At 38.2% G+C, this 23,058-nt stretch overlaps 1 protein-coding gene across 1 annotated transcript in view; it reads left to right on the forward strand.

Moving 5' to 3' along the window:
• The window catches only part of LOC137244122 (MOXD1 homolog 1), a 122,689-nt gene that overhangs the window by 89,201 nt on the left and 10,430 nt on the right, over positions 1-23,058 (forward strand). The window contains exons 9-10 of the mRNA XM_067772688.1: positions 22,364-22,566; positions 22,640-22,740. Of these exons, the coding sequence (XP_067628789.1) occupies positions 22,364-22,566; positions 22,640-22,740 (304 nt within the window). The remainder of the gene's footprint in view (positions 1-22,363; positions 22,567-22,639; positions 22,741-23,058) is intronic.

The raw sequence follows: 23,058 nt of genomic DNA on the forward strand, positions 1-23,058 counted from the left end.
CAGGGGTGACTCTAGAATTCGTTTGTACGATATGAGTATCAAATGAAACGTGTTAATGATTATTTTAAAAGGGAGTGGGCCTTAGTTCCATAGGTGGATGCCTTTTCGAGATATCGCCATAAAGGTGGGCCAGGGGTGACTCTAGAATTTTTTTGTACGATATGGGTATCAAATGAAAGGTGTTAATGAGTATTTTAAAAAGGAGTGGGCCTTAGTTTTATATGTGGACGCCTTTTCGAGATATCGCTATAAACGTGGACCAGGGGTGACTCTAGAATGTGTTTGTACGATATGGGTATCAAATTAAAGGTATTAGTGAGGGTTTTAAAAGGGAGTGGCCCTTAGTTGTATATGTGAAGGCGTTTTCGAGATATCGACCAAAATGTGGACCAGGGTGATCCAGAATTTCATCTGTCGGGTACCGCTAATTTATTTATATATGTAATACCACGAACAGTATTCCTTCCAAGATTCCAAGGGCTTTTGATTTCGCCCTGCAAAACTTTTTCATTTTCTTCTACTTAATATGGTAGGTGTCACACCCATTTTACCAAGTTTTTTTCTAAAGATATATTTTGCGTCAACAGACCAATACAATTACCTTTTTTTCATTTTTCGTAATTTTCGATATCGAAAAATTGGGCGTGGTCATAGTCGGATTTCGGCCATTTTTTACACCAATACGAAGTGAGTTCAGATAAGTACGTGAACTGAGTTTAGTAAAAATATATCGATTTTTCCTCAAGTTATCGTGTTAAAGGCCGAGCGGAAGGACAGACGGTCGACTGTGTATAAAAACTGGGCGCGGCTTCAACCAATTTCGCCCTTTTTCACAGAAAACAGTTATCGCCCTAGAATCTAAGCCTCTACCAAATTTCACAAGGATTGGTAAATTTTTGTTCGACTTATGGCATTAAAAGTATCCTAGACAAATTAAATGAAAAAGGGCGGAGCCACGCCCATTTTGAAATTTTCTTTTATTTTTGTATTTTGTTGCACCATATCATTACTGGAGTTGAATTTTGGCATAATTTACTTATATACTGTAAAGATATTAACTTTTCTTTTAAAATTTGAATTAAAAAAAATTTATTTTTAAAAGGGGGCGTGGTCGCTCTCCGATTTTGCTAATTTTTAGTAAGCAGACATATAGTAATAAAAGTAACGTTCCTGCCAAATTTCATCATGATATCTTCAACGACTGCCAAATAACAGCTTGCAAAACTTATAAATTACCTTCTTTTAAAAGTGGGCGGTGCCACGCCCATTGTACAAAATTTTACCATTTTTCTATTCTGCGTCACAAGTTCAACTCACCTACCAAGTTTCATCGCTTAATCCGTATTTGGTAATGAATTATCGCACTTTTCCGATTTTTCGAAATTTTCGATATCGAAAAAGTGGGCGTGGTTATTGTCCGATATCGTTCATTTTAAATAGCGATCTGAGATGAGTGCCCAGGAACCTACATACCAAATTTCATCAAGATACCTCAAAATTTACTCAAGTTATCGTGTTAATGGACAGACGGACGGACGGACGGACATGGCTAAATCGATTTTTTTTTCGATACTGATGATTTTGATATATGGAAGTCTATATCTATCTCGATTCCTTTATACCTGTACAACCAACCGTTATCCAATCATAGTTAATATACTCTGTGAGCTCTGCTCAACTGAGTATAAACAAGTAAGGAAGGCTAAGTTCGGGTGTAACCGAACATTACATACTCAGTTGAGAGCTATGGAGACAAAATAAGGAAAATCACCATGTAGAAAATGAACCTAGGGTAACCCTGGAATGTGGTTGTATGACATGTGTATCAAATGGAAGGTATTAAAGAGTATTTTAAGAGAGAGTAGGCCATAGTTCTATGGATGGACGCCATTTAGGGATATCGCCATAAAGGAAGACCAGGGCTGACTATAGAATTTGTTTGTACGATATGGGTATCAAATGAAAGGTGTTACTGAGCATTTTAAGAGGGAGTGGGCCTTAGGTCTATCGGTGGACGCCTTTTCGAGATATCGCCATTAAGGTGGACCAGGGGTGACTCTAGAATGTGTTTGTACGATATGGGTATCAAATGAAAGGTGGTAATGAGTATTTTAAAAGGGAATGGGCTTTAGTTCTATAGGTGAACGCCTTTTCGAGAAATCGCCATAAAGGTGGACCAGGGGTGACTCTAGAATATGTTTGTACGATATGGGTATCAAATGAAAGCTGTTAATGAGTATTTTGAAAAGGAGTGATCCTTAGTTCCATAGGTGGACGCCGTTTCGAGATATCGCCATAAAGGTGGACCAGGGGTGTCTCTAGAACGTGTTTGTACGATATGGGAATCAAATGAAAGGTGTTACTGAGCATTTTAAGAGGGAGTGGGCATTAGGTCTATAGGTGGACGCCTTTTCGAGATATCGCCATTAGGGTGGGCCAGGGGTGACTCTAGAATGTGTTTGTATGATATGGGTATCAAATGAAATATGGTAATGAGTATTTTAAAAGAGAGTAATCCTTAGTTCTATAGGTGGACGCCTTTTCGAGATATCGCCATAAAGGTGGACCAAGGGTGACTCTAGAATGTTTGTACGATATGGGTATCAAACGAAAGGTGTTACTGAGCATTTTAAGAGGGAGTGGGCATTAGGTCTATAGGTGGACGCCTTTTCGAGATATCGCCATTAGGGTGGGCCAGGGGTGACTCTAGAATGTGTTTGTATGATATGGGTATCAAATGAAAGATGGTAATGAGTATTTTAAAAGGGAGTGATCCTTAGTTCCATAGGTGGACGCCTTTTCGAGATATCGCCATAAAGGTGGACCAAGGGTGACTCTAGAATGTTTGTACGATATGGGTATCAAACGAAAGGTGTTACTGAGCATTTTAAGAGGGAGTGGGCATGAGGTCTATAGGTGGACGCCTTTTCGAGATATCGTCATTAGGGTGGGCCAGGGGTGACTCTATAATGTGTTTGTACGATATGGGTATCAAACGAAAGGTGTTACTGAGCATTTTAAGAGGGAGTGGGCATTAGGTCTATAGGTGGACGCCTTTTCGAGATATCGCCATTAGGGTGGGCCAGGGGTGACTCTAGAATGTTTGTACGATATGGGTATCAAACGAAAGGTGTTACTGAGCATTTTAAGAGGGAGTGGGCATTAGGTCTATAGGTGGACGCCTTTTCGAGATATCGCCATTAGGGTGGGCCAGGGGTGACTCTAGAATGTGTTTGTACGATATGGGTATCAAATGAAAGGTGGTAATGAGTATTTTAAAAGGGAGTAATCCTTAGTTCTATAGGTGGACGCCTTTTCGAGATATCGCCATAAAGGTGGACCAAGGGTGACTCTAGAATGTTTGTACGATATGGGTATCAAACGAAAGGTGTTACTGAGCATTTTAAGAGGGAGTGGGCATTAGGTCTATAGGTGGACGCCTTTTCGAGATATCGCCATTATGGTGGGCCAGGGTGACTCTAGAATGTGTTTGTACGATATGGGTATCAAACGAAAGGTGTTACTGAGCATTTTAAGAGGGAGTGGGCATTAGGTCTATAGGTGGACGCGATTCAAATGAAAGGTGGTAATGAGTATTTTAAAAGGGAGTAATCCTTAGTTCTATAGGTGGACGCCTTTTCGAGATATCGCCATAAAGGTGGACCAAGGGTGACTCTAGAATGTTTGTACGATATGGGTATCAAACGAAAGGTGTTACTGAGCATTTTAAGAGGGAGTGGGCATTAGGTCTATAGGTGGACGCCTTTTCGAGATATCGCCATTAGGGTGGGCCAGGGGTGACTCTAGAATGTTTGTACGATATGGGTATCAAACGAAAGGTGTTACTGAGCATTTTAAGAGGGAGTGGGCATTAGGTCTATAGGTGGACGCCTTTTCGAGATATCGCCATTAGGGTGGGCCAGGGGTGATTCTAGAATGTTTGTACGATATGGGTATCAAACGAAAGGTGTTACTGAGCATTTTAAGAGGGAGTGGACATTAGGTCTATAGGTGGACGCCTTTTCGAGATATCGCCATTAGGGTGGGCCAGGGGTGACTCTAGAATGTTTGTACGATATGGGTATAAAACGAAAGGTGCTACTGAGCATTTTAAGAGGGAGTGGGCATTAGGTCTATAGGTGGACGCCTTTTCGAGATATCGCCATTAGGGTGGGCCAGGGGTGACTCTAGAATGTTTTTGTACGATATGGATATCAAATTAAAGGTATTAATGAGGGTTTTAAAGCGAGTGGCCCTTAGATGTATATGTGAAGGCGTTCTCGCGATATCGACCAAAATGTGGACCAGGTGATCCAGAAAATCATTTGTCGGGTACTGCTAATTTATTTATATATGCAACACCACTAACAGTATTCCTGCCAAGATTCCAAGGGCTGTTGATTTCGCCTTGTAGAACTTTTTCATTTTCTTCTACCTAATATGCTAGGTGTCACACCCATTTTACAAAGTTTTTTCCAAAGTTATATTTTGCGTCAACAAACCAATCCAGTTACAATGTTTCATCCCTTTTTTCGTATTTGGTATAGAATTATGGCATTTTTTTCATTTTTCGTAATTTTCGATATCGATAAAGTGGGCGTGGTTATGGTCGGATTTCGGCCATTTTTTATACCAAAATAAAGTGAGTTCAGATAAGTACGTGGGCTTAGTTTAGTAAAGATATATCGGTTTTTGCTCAAGTTATTGTGTTAACGGCCGAGCGGAAGGACAGACGGTGGACTGTGTATAAAAACTGGGCGTGGCTTCCACCGATTTCGCCCATTTTCACAGAGAACAGTTACCGTCATAGAATCTATGCCCCCACCAAATTTGAGAAGGATTGGTAAATTTTTGTTCGACTTATGGAATTAAAAGTATTCTAGACAAACTAAATGAAAATGGGCGGAGCCACGCCCATTTTGAAATTTTCTTCAATTTTTGTATTTTGTTGCATCATATCATTACTTGAGTTGAATTTTGACTTAATTTACTTATATACAGTAAAGATATTAAATTTTTTGTTAAAATTTGAATTTAAAAAAAAAATTTTTTTAAAGTGGGCGATTTCTTTATCCAATTTTGCTAATTTTTATTTAGCACATATATAGTAATAGTAGTAACGTTCCTGCCAAATTTCATCATGATATCTTCAACGACTGCCAAATTACAGCTTGCAAAACTTTTAAATTACCTTCTTGTAAAAGTGGGCGGTGCCACGCCCATTGTCCAAAATCTTACTAATTTTCTATTCTGCGTTATAACGTCAACCCATGTACCAAGTTTCATCGCTTTAACCGCCTTTGGCAATGAATTACCGCATTTTTTCGGTTTTTCTAAATTTTCTATATCGAAAAAGTGGGCGTGGTTATAGTCCGATATCGTTCATTTTAAATAGCGATCTGAGATGAGTGCCCAGGAACATACCAAATTTCATCAAGATACCTCAAAATTTACTCAAGTTATCGTGTTAACGGACAGACGGACGGACGGACATGGCTCAATCAAATTTTTTTTCGATACTGATGATTTTGATATATGGAAGTCTATATCTATCTCGATTCCTTTATACCTGTACAACCAACCGTTATCCAATCAAAGTTAATATACTCTGTGAGCTCTGCTCAACTGAGTATAAAAAGGGTTCTTACTTATATTCAGGGATAGGATTTTAAGGCATTTGCCTATTTTGTCTGATTCGTCGTATGTATAAATAAATTAAAGAATCACGCGTTTTATCTCTTTCTACTCTACAACTATGATTTTTAAATTGCCTTTTTCGTGCCTTTTTTGACTATATTGCCTTTTTCTGCCTTTTTGTAATATTTTGCCTTCTTTTTTGCCTATTTATATCTACATATGTGAAGTTTTACATTGTTTAAGTATTGAAAGTAAGTCTGCTACGTGTAAACAGCACTATCTATTCATTACCACAAGTTTATGTTGTACAACACTGGAATTCATCTTATCAGCTGATTGTGAATTCCTTATCGCAGTCAACACCGACATGAAAAGTCGGTTGTCGTTTGCAATTTCAAATTTGTGTGTGTATATCAAAGTCGAGTATGTATTTTACGAACATTTAAAATGCCTAAAGCAATTTGTTAAAATTCCGTAAAAATCAACGGTTATATAAAGGAATTCGGGTCAAATATACTTACGACTAATGGAAAAATATGAATTTGTGTTTACTGTGGAATTAAAGTAAATCACGACAAGAAACACCACATTAAACATCACCTACAAACGGAAAATCACAAAACAGCTGTATCATTGAAACTTTCTACGAAGGTGCAACCTGTTTCCTCATTTTTAAATACACCGGATTTAAACGAATTTTTCCGAGATATCACCAAAATGATGGTAGCCTGCGATATACCATTATTCAAAGCTAACCATACGGAATTCAAATCGTTTATGGCAAAATATGCCCAGAAAAAGGGAAGCCAATACGCAAACGTTGACTCCTTAATCGCTAATATAAAAAAAGCATTTTCAAAAAGCCCCTCAAGGATTCGTTTTTTTTAAGAAAAGCAACCGGATCTTTCTCTACCTCCTCAACCTGTAAGTTGTAAATATTTAAAATATATATGCATATATTGTGGTTAAAAAAAATTTTGCTTACAAAGGTTTTAACGGGGAACTTGGCCTGAGGCAGCATCTTATTTTGCAAAAAACTTCAACGAGATCAAAGAAATAGTTGAAGGTCTTGATGACGATGCGGCCTGCATTATTTTTGCGAAAAAATTGTTTGCAAATAAGGGCATCCGAGAGGAGTTGGCTTATATCCAGGCAAATTTTGGTTTCCTATTAAGCGAGGGAAATGCTTTCAAAATGCTTCAGAAAAGAGGTATTGTGTTATTCTTATACCTCTGTTTTGTATTGTATTGTATTGTGTTGTAACGAATTTACTTGCAATTCCCCTTATTTGCAATCTTTTGCTGAGTTCGAATCACTAAACTGTTGAATAAATAACTCCAATATTTAATAATGCAAAACGGCCTTTATTAAAGTACTTCACAATAACACTCAAACTGTGCAACGAATAGCTTGCTTAATAACCAAACTGATTGATAGCACAAATCAAACTGAATTCCAGTGCCCCTACAATTGCCGCCTTTTATACTCTTTGATTTCAACCTTCGCATCATCTAGGCGCTTCCAGAATCTACTAGTCCAGCAGTTCTCAAACTTCTCAGCTGTAACTACAATTGCACAATTTTATAGTTTTTCTCATTGCATACTTATAGGAATATCTCAGATATATGCATGTGTTTGTGCATTGACTCTCCGCTGCTCGTATACGTACATGGTACATACATATATGTAGACGCAGTTATTGTTTCGTTTATGTAGATACATAATGATTGAATTATTGATGTGCATTCACGTCACTGCTTAGCATCGGCTTAGAGACGATAGCATCGCTCAGTGCTGCTAACATTCGTTACACTACCCTCCACCTAAGTCTGATCGTCCCGATCAGACAAATCTCTTGATCTAAACGCTGCTAGCATCGCCAAATGTACCACTCTTCTATTTCGTGATTTCCCAATTGCTTGTATGCGGTAGATGACATCACTGATCGTCTTCACAACTCTGTACGGGCCTTCCCAACTGCACCGATATTAGGATGAAACACCTTTCCGCCGGTGAGGGTTGTTTAACAGTACCAAATCTCCCGCCAAGAAACCTTCCGAATTAAAGTTCTTGTCATTCCAGTGTTTCATCTTACTACTCATTACCCTGGGCCGTTCCTTCACACTCTGTGGTTTGGCCAATGAACTACTTCGTAGAGCTAGTGCTGGACGGATTTGCTTTGCATAATCAGTATCGTTCCGACGCTTCACAACAGTAGTGCGCCTTGGCTTTAAACCACCCTTGCATTCTTTCTGCGAAATCCTTTCCTTCGTTTTAGTACGTCCGTTAGGGCTTTTCAATGCCAGTGTTTCTCTCACAGGTACCTTCGGTTTTGATTTGTTTGGCCCATTTGTTCCATCAACCCTTACCTTTGAATTTCGTGGCCTTTGTCGAGTCTTCTCCACCATTACTCGATTACTACTGAACCCTTTCTCCAACTTGAAGATAAGTGGTATATCCTGGTTCTCATAACGCATCACCCTTCTCTGCATATCGATCTTAATGTCATGGTCAACCAAGAAGTCCACTCCCAATATGACTTCATCAACGATCTCCGCCACAACGAATTTGTGTAAAACCATGACCTTCCCAATTAGGACTTCACATATCACTTCTCCCTGGACTTGGTTATACTCGCCTGTGACCGTACGCAACCTTGTAGCCAGGTAATGACTTTACTCTCAGATCGAATCAAGGAATGAGATGCGCCCGTATCTACAGTCAGTACATGTTCTTTGCCATCCACATTCCCTCTGACGGTAAGACTGCTCGATTTTCTACCAATTTGCAACACAGATATCACAGGGCATTCAATAGCTGGATCTAGCTCTCGATCTCTACCTCTTACTCGCTCTTGCTCATCTCCTCCAGCTTTGCGTTTACGGCCACCCACATTGTTGGAACTACTAGGATCAAGATCGCAATGACGGGCAATGTCATATGCCATTTATAAAGCTCTGAATCTTTACCCGTTCAGTGTATTCCCCGTCCGCATTCGCTAAATGTGCTAGCCTTTCAATATCCGACGCAAACTCTTGCAATGTTTCACCAGGCCTCTGGAAGCGGTTCAGCAACTCCATTTGGTATATCTGTCTCCTATGCTCAGTTCCGTATCGTCTCTGTAGAGCGCCCATCAATGCTTCATAACAGTTCCGTTCGCATTCTGGAATGGTTTGTAAAATCTCATCTGCAGGCCCTTTCAACGCCATGAATAGTGCAGCAATTTTATCTTCAGCATTCCAGTTGTTCGCTGCCGACGTCTTCTCAAATTGGAGCTTAAATACCTGGAAAGGAACAGAACCGTCAAAGGATGGTGTTTTTACCTTCGGATTACTCGTTGAAACTGCTGGGCTATTTAGTTGCAACTGCTCGATGCGTCCTCTCAAAGCATCCACCTCGGCCTCGATTTTTTCTTCAAACTGTAAAATTTTTGTATCTTGCGTCTCCAACTTCGAGGAATACGTCCTTCTTTCTCTTCCAGTTGAGCAGAGATCTGCAATGATATCTGTGCTGAAATTTGCGCCGACATTTCAATCTTCGCTGTTATACGGTTCTCCTGCGATTCCAGCTGAGATGACATTTGCGACGACATTTCGGATAAACGCGTTTTTTGTGCTTCTATCTTCGATGTTATTTCTGACAACATTTCTGCAATATGTGTCTTCTGTTCTTCCAGTTGAGATGATATGATGGTGGATATTTGTGATGACATTTCTGTTATACGTGCCTCCTGCGATTCTAGTTGTGATGCCATATATGTCTTCTGCTCTTCCAGTTGAGATGACACTGTCGATGTTTGAGCAGATATTGCAGCTAAAATCATGTTCAAGTCTGTGCTGGTAAGCGTCTGCGATGTTTCGTTTTTCTCTTAAATTTTTGTTGTCTCCTCGCCATCAAGATGAAAGACATACTCTTCCACATCAATTCCTTCTGCTTCCATTGCCTCTCGTAGCCGTGCCTAAAGCTCAAGTTTAACGCCGCTCGTATTCAATCCACGGCTCTCCAACTCCTTCTTTAGTTGCTGGATCTTCAATTCACTGAACTTTGCCATGTCCTTGTTGTCCTCTGGAATTTATTCAACAGTTCCTCTTCTGACACCAATTGTAACGAATTTACTTGCAATTCGTCTTATTTGCAATCTTTTGCTGAGTTCGAATCACTAAACTGTTGAATAAATAACTCCAATATTTAATAATGCAAAATGGCCTTTATTAAAGTACTTCACAATAACACTCAAACTGTGAAACGAATAGCTTGCTTAATAACCAAACTGATTGATAGCTCAAATCAAACTGAATTCCAGTGCCTCTACAATTGCCGCCTTTTATACTCTTTCATTTCAACCTTCGCATCTTCTAGGCGCTTCCAGAATCTACTAGTCCAGCAGCTCTCAAACTTCTCAGCTGTAACTACAATTGCACAATTTTATAGTTTTTCTCATTGCATACTTATAGGCATGGCGGAACGATAGAAGGTGGCAGCATGGTGACATACCTACAAACATAAATAAAAATTCCATGTACTTTGTTTTTGTAAATTCGATGGACAAATGTCAAAATCGTACTGCGCCGGAAGTTGAAGTATCAAATCAAATAAAAAAAGGTTATAATCAGCTGTCCCATGCTGCCACCTTGTATCGTTCCGCCATGCTTATAGGAGTATCTCAGATATATGCATGTGTTTGTGCATTAACTCTCCGCTGCTCGTATACGTACATGGTACATATATGTAGACGCAGTTATTGTTTCGTTTATGTAGATACATAATGATTGAGTTATTGATGTGCATTCACGTCACTGCTTAGCATCGGCTTAGAGACGATAGCATCGCTCAGTGCTGCTAACATTCGTTACAGTATTATACCTGTGTTTACTCGTATATATAAAGTTTCTAATTTATTGGTTTGTATTTACATAGGTGAACCTATTAGCAACCCATTGGCAATTCTCAACAACATAGACAACAATTTAAAACACGTCAAGGGACCATTAGCTAAAATTAAATAAATAAAAATAAATGTAAGGCGCGATAACCTCCGAAGAGATCTAAGGCCGAGCTTCTCTTCCAATTTGCGTCGTGCTCCTCTTGTATTTCCCTACAAATTGGCCGGAGGGACCTACATGTTTTATGCCAACTCCGAACGGCATCTGCAAGGCAGATGAGTTTTCACTGAGAGCTTTTCATGGCAGAAATACACCCGGAGCGCTTGCCAAACACTGGAAAAATTTTATAAAGTATTCCAATAGAATCAAGGCCTGCAAGTTATAAAAAAAGTTGCCGCATTTGTGAATGGTGAAAAGTTTGTGGAATTACCAGAAAATATAGCTATAAATGAAGTTGAGGTTTTTAATTGGGCACCATTGGTATCTGTAGATTTTGAGAGGACATTTAGTTCCTTCAAAGCTATGCTTCGGGATAATCGCATGAGATTACTGCCCGAAAATTTCAAAATGCATTTAGTAGCATTGTGCTACTATGAATGCTCCAGCGGCTAAAGCAATCAACCAGTTTAAATATGTAAATATTTTTAAATATATATGCATACATGTATTTACAATGTACATTGTACATATCGAGTATTGTCGGATTGTACACCCATACTTAAATATGTACCAAACAAGACTAAAAAATAAATGCCTTTTTTTTGCCTTTTTTATACTCAGTTGAGCAGAGCTCACAGAGTATATTAACTTTGATTGGATAACGGTTGGTTGTACAGGTATAAAGGAATCGAGATAGATATAGACTTCCATATATCAAAATCATGAGTATCGAAAAAAAATTTGATTGAGCCATGTCCGTCCGTCCGTCTGTCCGTTAACACGATAACTTGAGTAAATTTTGAGGTATCTTGATGAAATTTGGTATGTAGATTCCTGGGCACTCATCTCAGATCGTTATTTAAAATGAATGATATCGGACTATAACCACGCCCATTTTTTCGATATCGAAAATTTCGAAAAACCGAAAAAAAGCGATAATTCATTGCCAAAGGCGGATAAAGCGATGAAACTAGGTAGATGGGTTGACGTTATGACGCAGAATAGAAAATTAGTAAGATTTTGGACAATGGGCGTGGCACCGCCCACTTTTACAAGAAGGTAATTTAAAAGTTTTGCAAGCTGTAATTTGGCAGTCGTTGAAGATATAATGATGAAATTTGGCAGGAACGTTACTACTATTACTATATATGTGCTAAATAAAAATTAGCAAAATTGGATGAAGAACACTTTTTAAAAAAAAAATTTTTTTAATTCAAATTTTAACAAAAAATTTAATATCTTTACTGTATATAAGTAAATTAAGTCAAAATTCAACTCCAGTAATGATATGATGCAACAAAATACAAAAATAAAAGAAAATTTCAAAATGGGCGTGGCTCCGCCCATTTTCATTTAGTTTGTCTAGAATACTTTTAATGCCATAAGTCGAACAAAAATTTACCAATCCTTCTTAAATTTGGTAGGGGCATAGATTCTATGACGGTAACTGTTTTCTGTGAAAATGGGCGAAATCGGTGGAAGCCACGCCCAGTTTTTATACACAGTCCACCGTCTGGCCTTCCTCTCGGCCGTTAACACAATAACTTGAGCAAAAACCGATATATCTTTACTAAACTTAGTCCACGTACTTATCTGAACTCACTTTATCTTGGTATAAAAAATGGCCGAAATCAGACCATAACCACGCCCAATTTATCGATATCGAAAATTACGAAAAATGAAAAAAATGCCATAATTCTATACCAAATACGAAAAAAGGGATGAAACATGGTAATTGGATTGGTTTATTGACGCAAAATTTAACTTTGGAAAAAACTTTCTACCATATTAAGCAGAAGAAAATGAAAAAGTTCTACAAGGCGAAATCAACAGCGTTTGGAATCTTGGCAGGAATACTGTTAGTGGTATTGCATATATAAATAAATTAGCAGTACCCGACAGATGATTTTCTGGATCACCTGGTCCACATTTTGGTCGATATCGGGAAAACGCCACTCGCTTTTAAAACCCTCATTAATACCTTTAATTTGATATCCATATCGTACAAACACATTCTAGAGTCACCCCTGGCCCACCCTAATGGCGATATCTCGAAAAGGCGTCCACCTATAGACCTAATGCCCACTCCCTCTTAAAATGCTCAGTAACACCTTTCGTTATTTGCCCATATCGTACAAACATTCTAGAGTCACCCCTGGCCCACCCTAATGGCGATATCTCAAAAAGGCGTCCACCTATAGACCTAGTGCCCACTCCCTCTTTAAAATGATCAGTAACACCTTTCGTTTGATACCCATATCGTACAAACATTCTAGAGTCACCCCTGGCCCACCCAAATGGCGATATATCGAAAAGGCGTCCACCTATAGACTGACCACTACCTCCTAAAATGCTCAGTAACACCTTTCGTTTGATACCCATATCGTACAAACATTCTAGAGTCACCCCTGGCCCACCCTAATGGCGATATTTCGAAAAGGTGTCCACCTATAGACCTAATGCCTACTCCCTCTTAAAATGCTCAGTAACACCTTTCGTTTGATACCCATATCGTACAAACATTCTAGAGTCACCCCTGGCCCACCCTAATGGCGATATCTCGAAAAGGCTTCCACCTATAGACCTAATGCCCACTCCCTCTTAAAATGCTCAGTAACACCTTTCGTTTGATACCCATATCGTACAAACATTCTAGAGTCACACCTGGCCCAACCTAATGGCGATATCTCGAAAAGGCGTCCACCTATAGACCTAATGCCCACTCCCTCTTAAAATGCTCAGTAACACCTTTCGTTTGATACCTATATCGTACAAACACATTCTAGAGTCACCCCTGGCCCACTCTAATGGCGATATCTCGAAAAGGCGTCCACCCATAGGACCTAATGCCCACTCCCTCATAAAATGCTCAGTAACACCTTTCGTTTGATACCCATATCGTACAAACATTCTAGAGTCACCCCTGGTCCACCTTTATGGCGATTTCTCGAAAAGGCGTTCACCTATAGAACTAAAGCCCATTCCCTTTTAAAATACTCATTACCACCTTTCATTTGATACTCATATCGACAAACACATTCTAGAGTCACCCCTGGCCCACCTTAATGGCGATATCTCGAAAAGGCGTCCACCGATAGACCTAAGGCCCGCTCCCTCTTAAAATGCTCAGTAACACCTTTCGTTTGATACCCATATCGTACAAACATTCTAGAGTCACCCCTGGTCCACCTTTATGGCGATATCTCGAAACGGCGTCCACCTATGGAACTAAGGATCACTCCGTTTGAAAATACTCATTAACACCTTTCATTTGATACCCATATCGTACAAACACATTCTAGAGTCACCCCTGGCCCACCTTAATGGCGATATCTCGAAAAGGCGTCCACCGATAAACCTAAGGCCCGCTCCCTCTTAAAATGCTCAGTAACACTTTTCATTTGATAGCCATATCGTACAAACAAATTCTAGAGTCAGCCCTGGTCCACCTTTATGGCGATTTCTCGAAAAGGCGTTCACCTATAGAACTAAAGCCCATTCCCTTTTAAAATACTCATTACCACCTTTCATTTGATACCCATATCGACAAACACATTCTAGAGTCACCCCTGGCTCACCTTAATGGCGATATCTCGAAAAGGCGTCCACCGATAGACCTAAGGCCCGCTCCCTCTTAAAATGCTCAGTAACACCTTTCATTTGATACCCATATCGTACAAACAAATTCTAGAGTCAGCCCTGGTCCACCTTTATGGCGATATCCCTAAACTATGGCCTACTCTCTCTTAAAATACTCTTTAATACCTTCCATTTGATCCACATGTCATACAACCACATTCCAGGGATACCCTAGGTTCATTTTCCTACATGGTGATTTTCCTTATTTTGTCTCCATAGCTCTCAACTGAGTATGTAATGTTCGGTTACACCCGAACTTAGCCTTCCTTACTTGTTTAAAACTAAATTTGCCTATTTCTCAGGTTTTAGCGCCTATAAATCCTATCCCTGCTTATATTTAACTTAAGTTTTCTAGCTTTTTATTATAGATATTAAAACTTTTTAGTTTATTTTTGTATATAAGTATACATATAATATATATATATATATTTTTATACTTGGAGAGATTTCAAATTTAGAAGAATGGCAAGTCTACGATATGGCGGCGCTTTAGCCGTATAGTTTCGTTAGTGGTGTCTAATAAACAAATAGCAGTTGGGCTTATGTGGTTAGATAGGCGTATAAGATATCTAGCACTGTATTTTGATATTTCACACTTTATGAAAGGAATACATAGATCCTTCTGAATAGCTTCATTAGTGACAAACCAAGGCGCATTAACCATTGATCGTAATGTTTTAGATTGATGCCGTTGCAGGATCTCCACATTGGATTTGCCAGCAGTACCCCAAAGCTGTATGCCGTAGGTCCGAATAGGTTTAAGTATACCTTTGTAGAGCCGTACTTTGTTTTCTAGACTTAGTTGAGATTTGTGACCCAAGAGCCAGTACATCCGTTTTGTTTTTATTTTTAGCTGCTGTTGCTTAGCCTTAATATGGGGTTTCCAGGTAAGGCGTCGATCAAGATGCATTCCTAAATATTTGACCTTATCACTAGTAGGAATCTGATTATTGTTTAGAAATACAGCAGGAAATTGATCTCTTCTTAATGTAAAAGTGACTTGTGTGGATTTTTCTGTGTTAACTTTAATTTTCCATTTTATAAGATTCAAAAGGGTCAAGTTGATTTTGAAGATAGAAGAAGCTTCTACAGGAGACTCACTACAAGCGATAAAAGCGGTATCATCAGCAAAAGTCGCCACTTCTACTTCTTCTGATGTTGGCATATCCGATGTAAATATAGTATATAGGACGGGACCTAAAACACTACCCTGAGGTACACCAGCATTAATTCCGTGAATTTGTGATGTCGCATCCTATCGACTTACGTAAAAGTGTCTGCAACTTAAATAGGACTTGAGTACTAAGTAGAAATGTGCTGGCAAAAGCTTTTTTATCTTAAAAAGAAGTCCCTGGTGCCATACTTTGTCAAAGGCTTGTTGAATATCTAGAAAAGCTGCAGAACAGTATTTTGTCCCCTCAAGTACATCTGTTATAATATTTGTAATTCTATGGCATTACTCCGGTGTACCATGCTTCACTCTAAACCCAAACTGATGTTCAGGTATGATGTTGTGATCCTCAATTACTGGCAACATTCTTTGCCAAAATATTCGTTCGAATATTTTCGAAAATGTTGCCAGCAGACTAATAGGACGGTAAGACTTGAGACAGTTTTCGGGTTTATTCGGTTTAGGTACCATGATAACAGCAGCAGATTTCCACTGAGTTGGATAGTGGTTTTTATTAAGAATAGCATTGTAAATAATAGTTAGAAATTCGATAGCTTTCTCAGGAAGAGCCTTCACAACTTTGCTATCAATATAGTCGTATCCAGGCGTTTTGCCATTACTTAATTTAAACACTTCTGCTGAAACTTCACTATTTAATATCTTACTGATTGGCAAGTCCATTTGACATGGACATTCTAGAAAACTTAGTACCTCTGTATCGTCGCTGTTGCTTTTCAAAGAATTAGGCTGGAATGTTTGATATAGATGTTTAGCAAAAGCCTCTGCTTTGGTTTGTCACTCCTACACCATACACCATCTAAATCCCTTACGGCGACGTTACGCTTGGTTGGCCGTTTTAGGTAATTTGTAACTCTCCAGAGACTGTGTTCATCATTTTTAGTGGGTTCAAGGTTTTTAATGAATGAACTGAAATACTTATTTTTAAGATCAGATAGCTTTAACTTTAGTTGCTTCGTCGCTCTATTCAGAGCTCTCTTTTCTGCAGGATATCTATTTTCCTGCCAGGCTTTTCTTAATCTTCTCTTGGAAGCAATAAGCTGAAATATTTCAGCTGGGAGTTGAAAGTTATCATTAGAAGTAGGTTGATCCTTAGGGCTTGATAGATGTGCAGCCTCATGGATAAGATTTGTAGAAAATTGTATTGCTACGTCCAGATCAACACCTGTTTCCACCGATATATTTAAGTCAATATGTTCAGTAATCCACTGTTGGAAGTATTCGATGTTAGTTTTTGGGGTAAGGATCTTATATTTCTTAGAAATGTTATGAAGATTGCCATTGTATAGTACAATTAAGGGAGAATGATCGGAGCTAAGATCATTGCTGCTCTGTATGTTTAGTTTGCTAACGGATATACCAGTGTATACCACAAAATCAAGAAGATCCGGGATTTTTCTGGGATCACTTTGCCAGTACGTTGGCATGCCTGTTGATAAAATGTCATAATTTCTTTTAGTGATGCATATTTGAAGCTCTCTGCCTTTAGGGCTAACGAGCCTAGACCCCCACCATGGGTGCTTAGCATTAAAGTCCCCACCTCTTTAAATATGTCAACATACTGATCAGTTTTTATACTGAATCGTGGTGGAAAGTATACTGAGTATATGGGTAAATCGTAAGCATCACATTTAATTTTAACACCCGCCGCTTGTAAATATTCTTCCCTCACTTCTTCCAAAACTTCATATTTGATGGTAGTTCTGATTAAGATAGCAGAGCCGCCATGAGCTCTGTCGTGGGGATGATTTGCGCAAATAAGGTTGTAACCTATAACTTTAAAGTAGGATTTACTAGTGAAATGAGTTTCGGACACTAAGAAAATATCAATATTGTTTGAATTGAGAAACATTTTTACTTCATCTACATGGCTGTTCAATCCTTTGGCGTTCCAAATCGCTATTCGCAGGTTTACTTGCATAATTTTTCCAACAACAGGGACATCATTTTAAATAAACTTTGAGTCATTTCAAGTTGTTTAGAAAGTAAGTTTTCAATCTCTCCAAGGAGATTATTATTTTGATTGGAATTATTTTGGACACATTGTGCATAAAACATATTTGGGTTGGAATTAACATTTTCTCTTTGTGTAGTAGAAATGTTGATCTGCATGAGAATAAGTTAAAACATTTTGTCTTTTGTCGGAAAAAGCTGGTTTTTTGGCAAGGCTCTGATACACCTTACATCCCTTATAGTTCGCTGGGTGGTTTTGCAAGCAATTAATGCATTTGCTTGGTGTATCTTTGCTTTTACCACATTCCATTGTTGCGTGATCTAGACCACATTTAACCTTTATAAGGTCTTCGGGTCAAATTTGACCCACTTTAGGAAGAAAATCGTTTTTTTCAAGAAAAGTTTGAGGATATACATAGTTTTTCATATTTTATGACTTTTATTCATTTTAGAAGCCACAAATGTACCAGTGATTTTGAACTCATATATTTACTACATTTATTGATCTAAAATTTTTTACAAATAGGGTCTTCGGGTCAAGTTTGACCCATTGTAAACGCACTATTATTTTTTTGTTGCTCAATAATCTTTTTGGCGAACTTCCACTTTTCTAACGTCTATAAATTCAATATAAATTCTTATTGACATATGTTTGTCTCGCTTCCTTTTATCACGTTTGTGCTTTTATATCGGGGAATACCCAGATTATTGATTTGTGAGTGAACTAAAAATGTTTGCTTGCAAAAGAAGAAAGGTAACACGAATAAATTTGAACGCTAAGAAAAATGGCTTCAAAGAAAATAAAAGATAGTGAAATAGAGGTCCTATGGAATGAAGTATCAGACGAAGAGGAATCTTGTTCAGAAAGTGAAGATAACATTGAATACGCTGAGTCGTCGGATAGTGAAAGTGATAGTCAAAGTAATAACGAAACTATTTTCACTGAGGACCACATTCCACTGTTGCGTGATCTAGACCACATTTAACCTTTATAAGGTCTTCGGGTCAAATTTGACCCACTTTAGGAAGAAAATCGTTTTTTTCCCGAAAAGTTTGAGGATATACATAGTTTTTCATATTTTATGACTTTTATTCATTTTAGAAACCACAAATGTACCAATGATTTTGAACTTATATATTTACTACATTTATTGATATAAATTTTTTTACAAATAGGGTCTTCGGGTCAAGTTTGACCCATTGTAAACGCACTATTATTTTTTTGTTGCTCAATAATCTTTTTGGCGAACTTCCACTTTTCTAACGTCTATAAATTCAAAATAAATTCTTATTGACATATGTTTGTCTCGCTTCCTTTTATCACGTTTGTGCTTTTATATCGGGGAATATCCAGATTATTGATTTGTGAGTGAACTAAAAATGTTTGCTTGCAAAAGAAGAAAGGTAACACGAATAAATTTGAACGCTAAGAAAAATGGCTTCAAAGAAAATAAAAGATAGTGAAATAGAGGTCCTATGGAATGAAGTATCAGACGAAGAGGAATCTTGTTCAGAAAGTGAAGATAACATTGAATACGCGTGTAACTCGCTACGCCTCTTCAAGAATTACTGTGAAAGAGATGTCAAGCTTTCAATTATTCTTCCCAACTCCTGTGATGAGCACTATTTTGAAATGCACAAACATTGAAGGAAAACGTATTTTCGGTTATAACTAGACCGGCATCGATGAAATTCAAATGTTCGCATTTATTGGTTTATTTTTGTTAGCTGGAATGTATCGCTCAAATAATGAAAGTACAGAAAGTTTATGGCACCCTGAAAGAGGAAGACCCATATTTGAAGCAATTATGCCATTGAAAAGGTTCAAAGTCATTTCAAGAGTAATAAGGCTCGACAATAGAGACACACGCAGCCAACGGCGAATGGTATACAAGTTTGCACCGATACGTGAACTGTGGAATCTGTGGGTTGACTTGTTGCCCAAACTTTATAACCCTTCACAAGATGTAACAATCAATGAGCAGCTGGTAGCATTTAGAGGAAGATGCCCATTTTGACAATGCATAGCATCAAAACCAGCAAAATATGGGATCAAATTTTGGGTTCTTTGTGATGCGGTTACTAGTTATGTCTGGAGTATCCAACCGTAAACAGGCAAAGATATAGGAGCCATGTTCGAAAAAACAAAGGTATGCGTGTAGTTCTTGATTTGACAGCTGGACTTAAAGAGCATAATATGACTGCAGGCAATTTTTTCGCATCTTATCAACTTAAACAAAAACTACTGGAAAAACACATTACTTTAGTTGGAACCATTCGCAAAAATAAGCCTGAGTTGCAGTCAGAGTTAGTAACAACTAAAGGAAGACCTCTTTATTCTTCGACATTTTGTTTTCAAGAACACAACACCCTGCTATCTTACATCCCAAAGAAAACCAGACTGGTGCTTCTGCTTAGCGCTTTGCATCATAGCTCAGAAGTAAATGATCGCGAAGACAAAAAACCTCAAATAATATTGGATTATAACAAGCGTAAATGTGGTGTAGATACGTTAGATAAAGTTGTGTCCTGTTATACTTGCAAAAGAAAGTCAAATCGATGGCCCCAAGTTGTATTTAGCAATATGATTGACATATCAGCGTATAATGTTTTTATTTTATTTACTTACTTACTTACTTAATTGGCGCTTAACCGTCTAAACGGTTATGGCCGTCCAACAAGGCGCGCCAGTCGCTCCTTCGCTCCGCCAACCGGTGCTGGCCTGTAGGCAGCGTCTTTTCTTTCAGTTGCAACGCGGCAGTCTTCATCGTACCAGTTGTTTTTTCGTGGTCGCCGGTAACCAATTTTTCCTCGGCGGCAGTACGAAGTGCTTTGGAAATATGCTCCCACTGCTCCTGTATTCCTTCAGGATGAGTTGTGCTCTCAGTGAGCAGGTGTGAGAGTCGAGTTGCGAAATCATTGGCAGTCTGTTGTGATTGAAGCTTTTCGACGTCTAGCTTCCCTTGTGTTTTTTGTTCCTTGGTTTTAGCCGCGTTGAGGCGGATGCGTATTTTGGCTGCAACGAGATAATGGTCCGAGTCGATGTTAGGTCTTCGGATCGTGCGCACATCTAAAACACTGGAGGCATGCCGTCCGTCTATCACAACGTGATCGATCTGATTGCGAGTATTTCGATCAGGAGACAGCCATGTAGCTTGATTTATCTTTTTATGCATGTTTGTGAATCTACTTCGTATATTACTCACATTTCTTACCTGAAAACCCAACGCTTCTATTTCTTTTTTTATTTCGTCTACTGGAGTAGAGAAATGTACATTTTTTAACACAATTCTATATGCCCGCTCCTGCTTAAGGTGATATGTATGGAAGTTAATATCTTTTTCTTTAATAGCTTTTATCAAAGTTCTGTATGAATCTATAGACTTCACCATTACTCGAATTTGACCATCTCTCATAGACTTATAACTAAACTCGGATTTATTTATAACACTGAAAATACTTAATCATACCGCTAATGTCTGTAGCCGGCAAACATGTTTGTGCTGCTGGAATTGCTGATTATGATATTGTTGTTGTTGTTATTTGGAATATTGTTAATATTTTCTGCTAAGTTTTTATTGTTGGCTGTATTAGTTCTCTTATGATCAATAGTTTGCCATTCCACTTTGCTTTCATTTTCGTTGCTCATATCAAAGTCCTCAATAGCAGCATTATCATTAGTTGTTCTCAAAGATGTCATATTGATTGAGTTGCCTTGCAACGCAGCATTGAGGTTTGTTGTTTGTGCTGAGTATTGGTTAATTAAAGCATTTAACTCATTGACTATGTCAGCTGATCTCTGCACAGTGTGGACCTTGCTCTGAAGGTGAGCGTTGGTCACTCATTTGTTGACGTGTTAATTTTTATTGTGATAGTTTTATTAACAAAACTTCACTTTGGAATAATAAGACTCTTGAACTTAAATATGCTAAGCTTTAAATAGCTATTGTCTATTGTTTTTTATATTGTAATATTTATTATTTATTTGGTTATTGTTGTAACCATAATTATTTCGAAACACTTAAAGTTTCTGATCCACATGTGCACTTGTTTACTATCTCAGGGGAAGCGTAATACGCCAATTACACGGCTCAAGTATCCTTGTGCCAATTACCAATTTGCACAAGGTTTTGGCCGGTGTATGCACTAGTTGCGCTATTTGCGCAGAGAACTGCGCTAAAATCAAAACGATTTTGATATTTACGCATGTCTGCAAATATTGCACATGCTTTTTTCTTCGTGGGTGGTGAATCTTACACAGTTTACCTGTGGTTTCTGATAATATAACATCAGTAATTATTGCTTAAAAATGTTAATATCGAAGGCGTAAGGACCATATCTAGCTTGTAACAGGAATTCACACAAATTCAATAATAATAATTTTTTATACAATTAGAACACATGTTTCATTTGTTGCGCTAGTTGAAAAATGAATATTGCGCAGTGCTGCAATGAGTTGAGCTGGTCTTGCAACTAAAATATAAAAGTTATAAATACAATGGAAAATAAACGCTTCTGGTGCGAGTTTTTCGACTTATATTGTGAATTACCAGCACTGTGGAAAATAAATATTAGTGTTTTTTTATAAAATTAAAACACATGTTTCATTTGTTGCGCTACATTAAAAATGAATATTGCGCATTGTTTTTGAGCCGTGTATGTCAAAATTTTCATTTGCACAAATTCCGTCGTTTTATATTTGCGCATGGCTTTTGTGTCATGTATGGGCCGTCTAAGTGAAACTCGAGAAAAAACTTTAATGATAATGATTAGCAAAATTCAGTATTAGAAAAAATAATTTAGTGTTACTGTTAATGTAAAGCGTCCATCAATGAAATCTGCACACACACCCACATAGGCAAATTGAATAATTTGTTATCATATTACAACTATTTACTTACAGACGGTGAACCGCAAACATCCTACGTTCGGTGGCTATTCAACGAAACAAGAGATGTGTCTGTCTTTTATTACCTACTATCCACGTATTGAATTGGCAGGCTGCTATAGTATGACACCAGTGCGGGAATTCTTCGAAACGTTTGGCGTTTACCAGTTCTATTCGCTTAATATGACAGATGTTGAAAATTTATTTCTTTACAATGGGTGCGTTTGAAACAATTGATAATCATTGGTGCCTTTGAGCTAACTAGGAATATTGTATTGCTTCTCATTTTAGTAATGTATTGGACTATATCCCAAATACAATTTACGCCAAAACGAAAAGGAATCACGTTAACTTGACCGATGAAGAGCGGCTCTATGAGGAATCTTTACTAAGTGAGTTGAAAAAAAATGTTTGCAATAAATAAATAAATGAAATGAACACAGCCGATTCAAAAGTCCCGCCTTGGTCAGAACGTAACCCCATTGGTGCACGTGCACCATACCTTACAACCCAATTGTTGGTAAAACTTCTGCTATGGGTTCTGCTCCTTGGTTTGGGATTGGGTATATATTTCTAAACGAATACATAGCCAACGGTACGTATATGTTTCCGCGTTTGCTGGTAGGGAAAGGTCCAGCCACATCCATGGCGATTATCTAAAATGGTTCACCAGTTGTTGTTTTTGTTACGATAATAAAAAATTCCCCGAA

The sequence above is a fragment of the Eurosta solidaginis genome, chromosome 3 (assembly GCF_040869045.1).
Source record: "Eurosta solidaginis isolate ZX-2024a chromosome 3, ASM4086904v1, whole genome shotgun sequence".
NCBI lineage: Eukaryota > Metazoa > Arthropoda > Insecta > Diptera > Tephritidae > Eurosta > Eurosta solidaginis.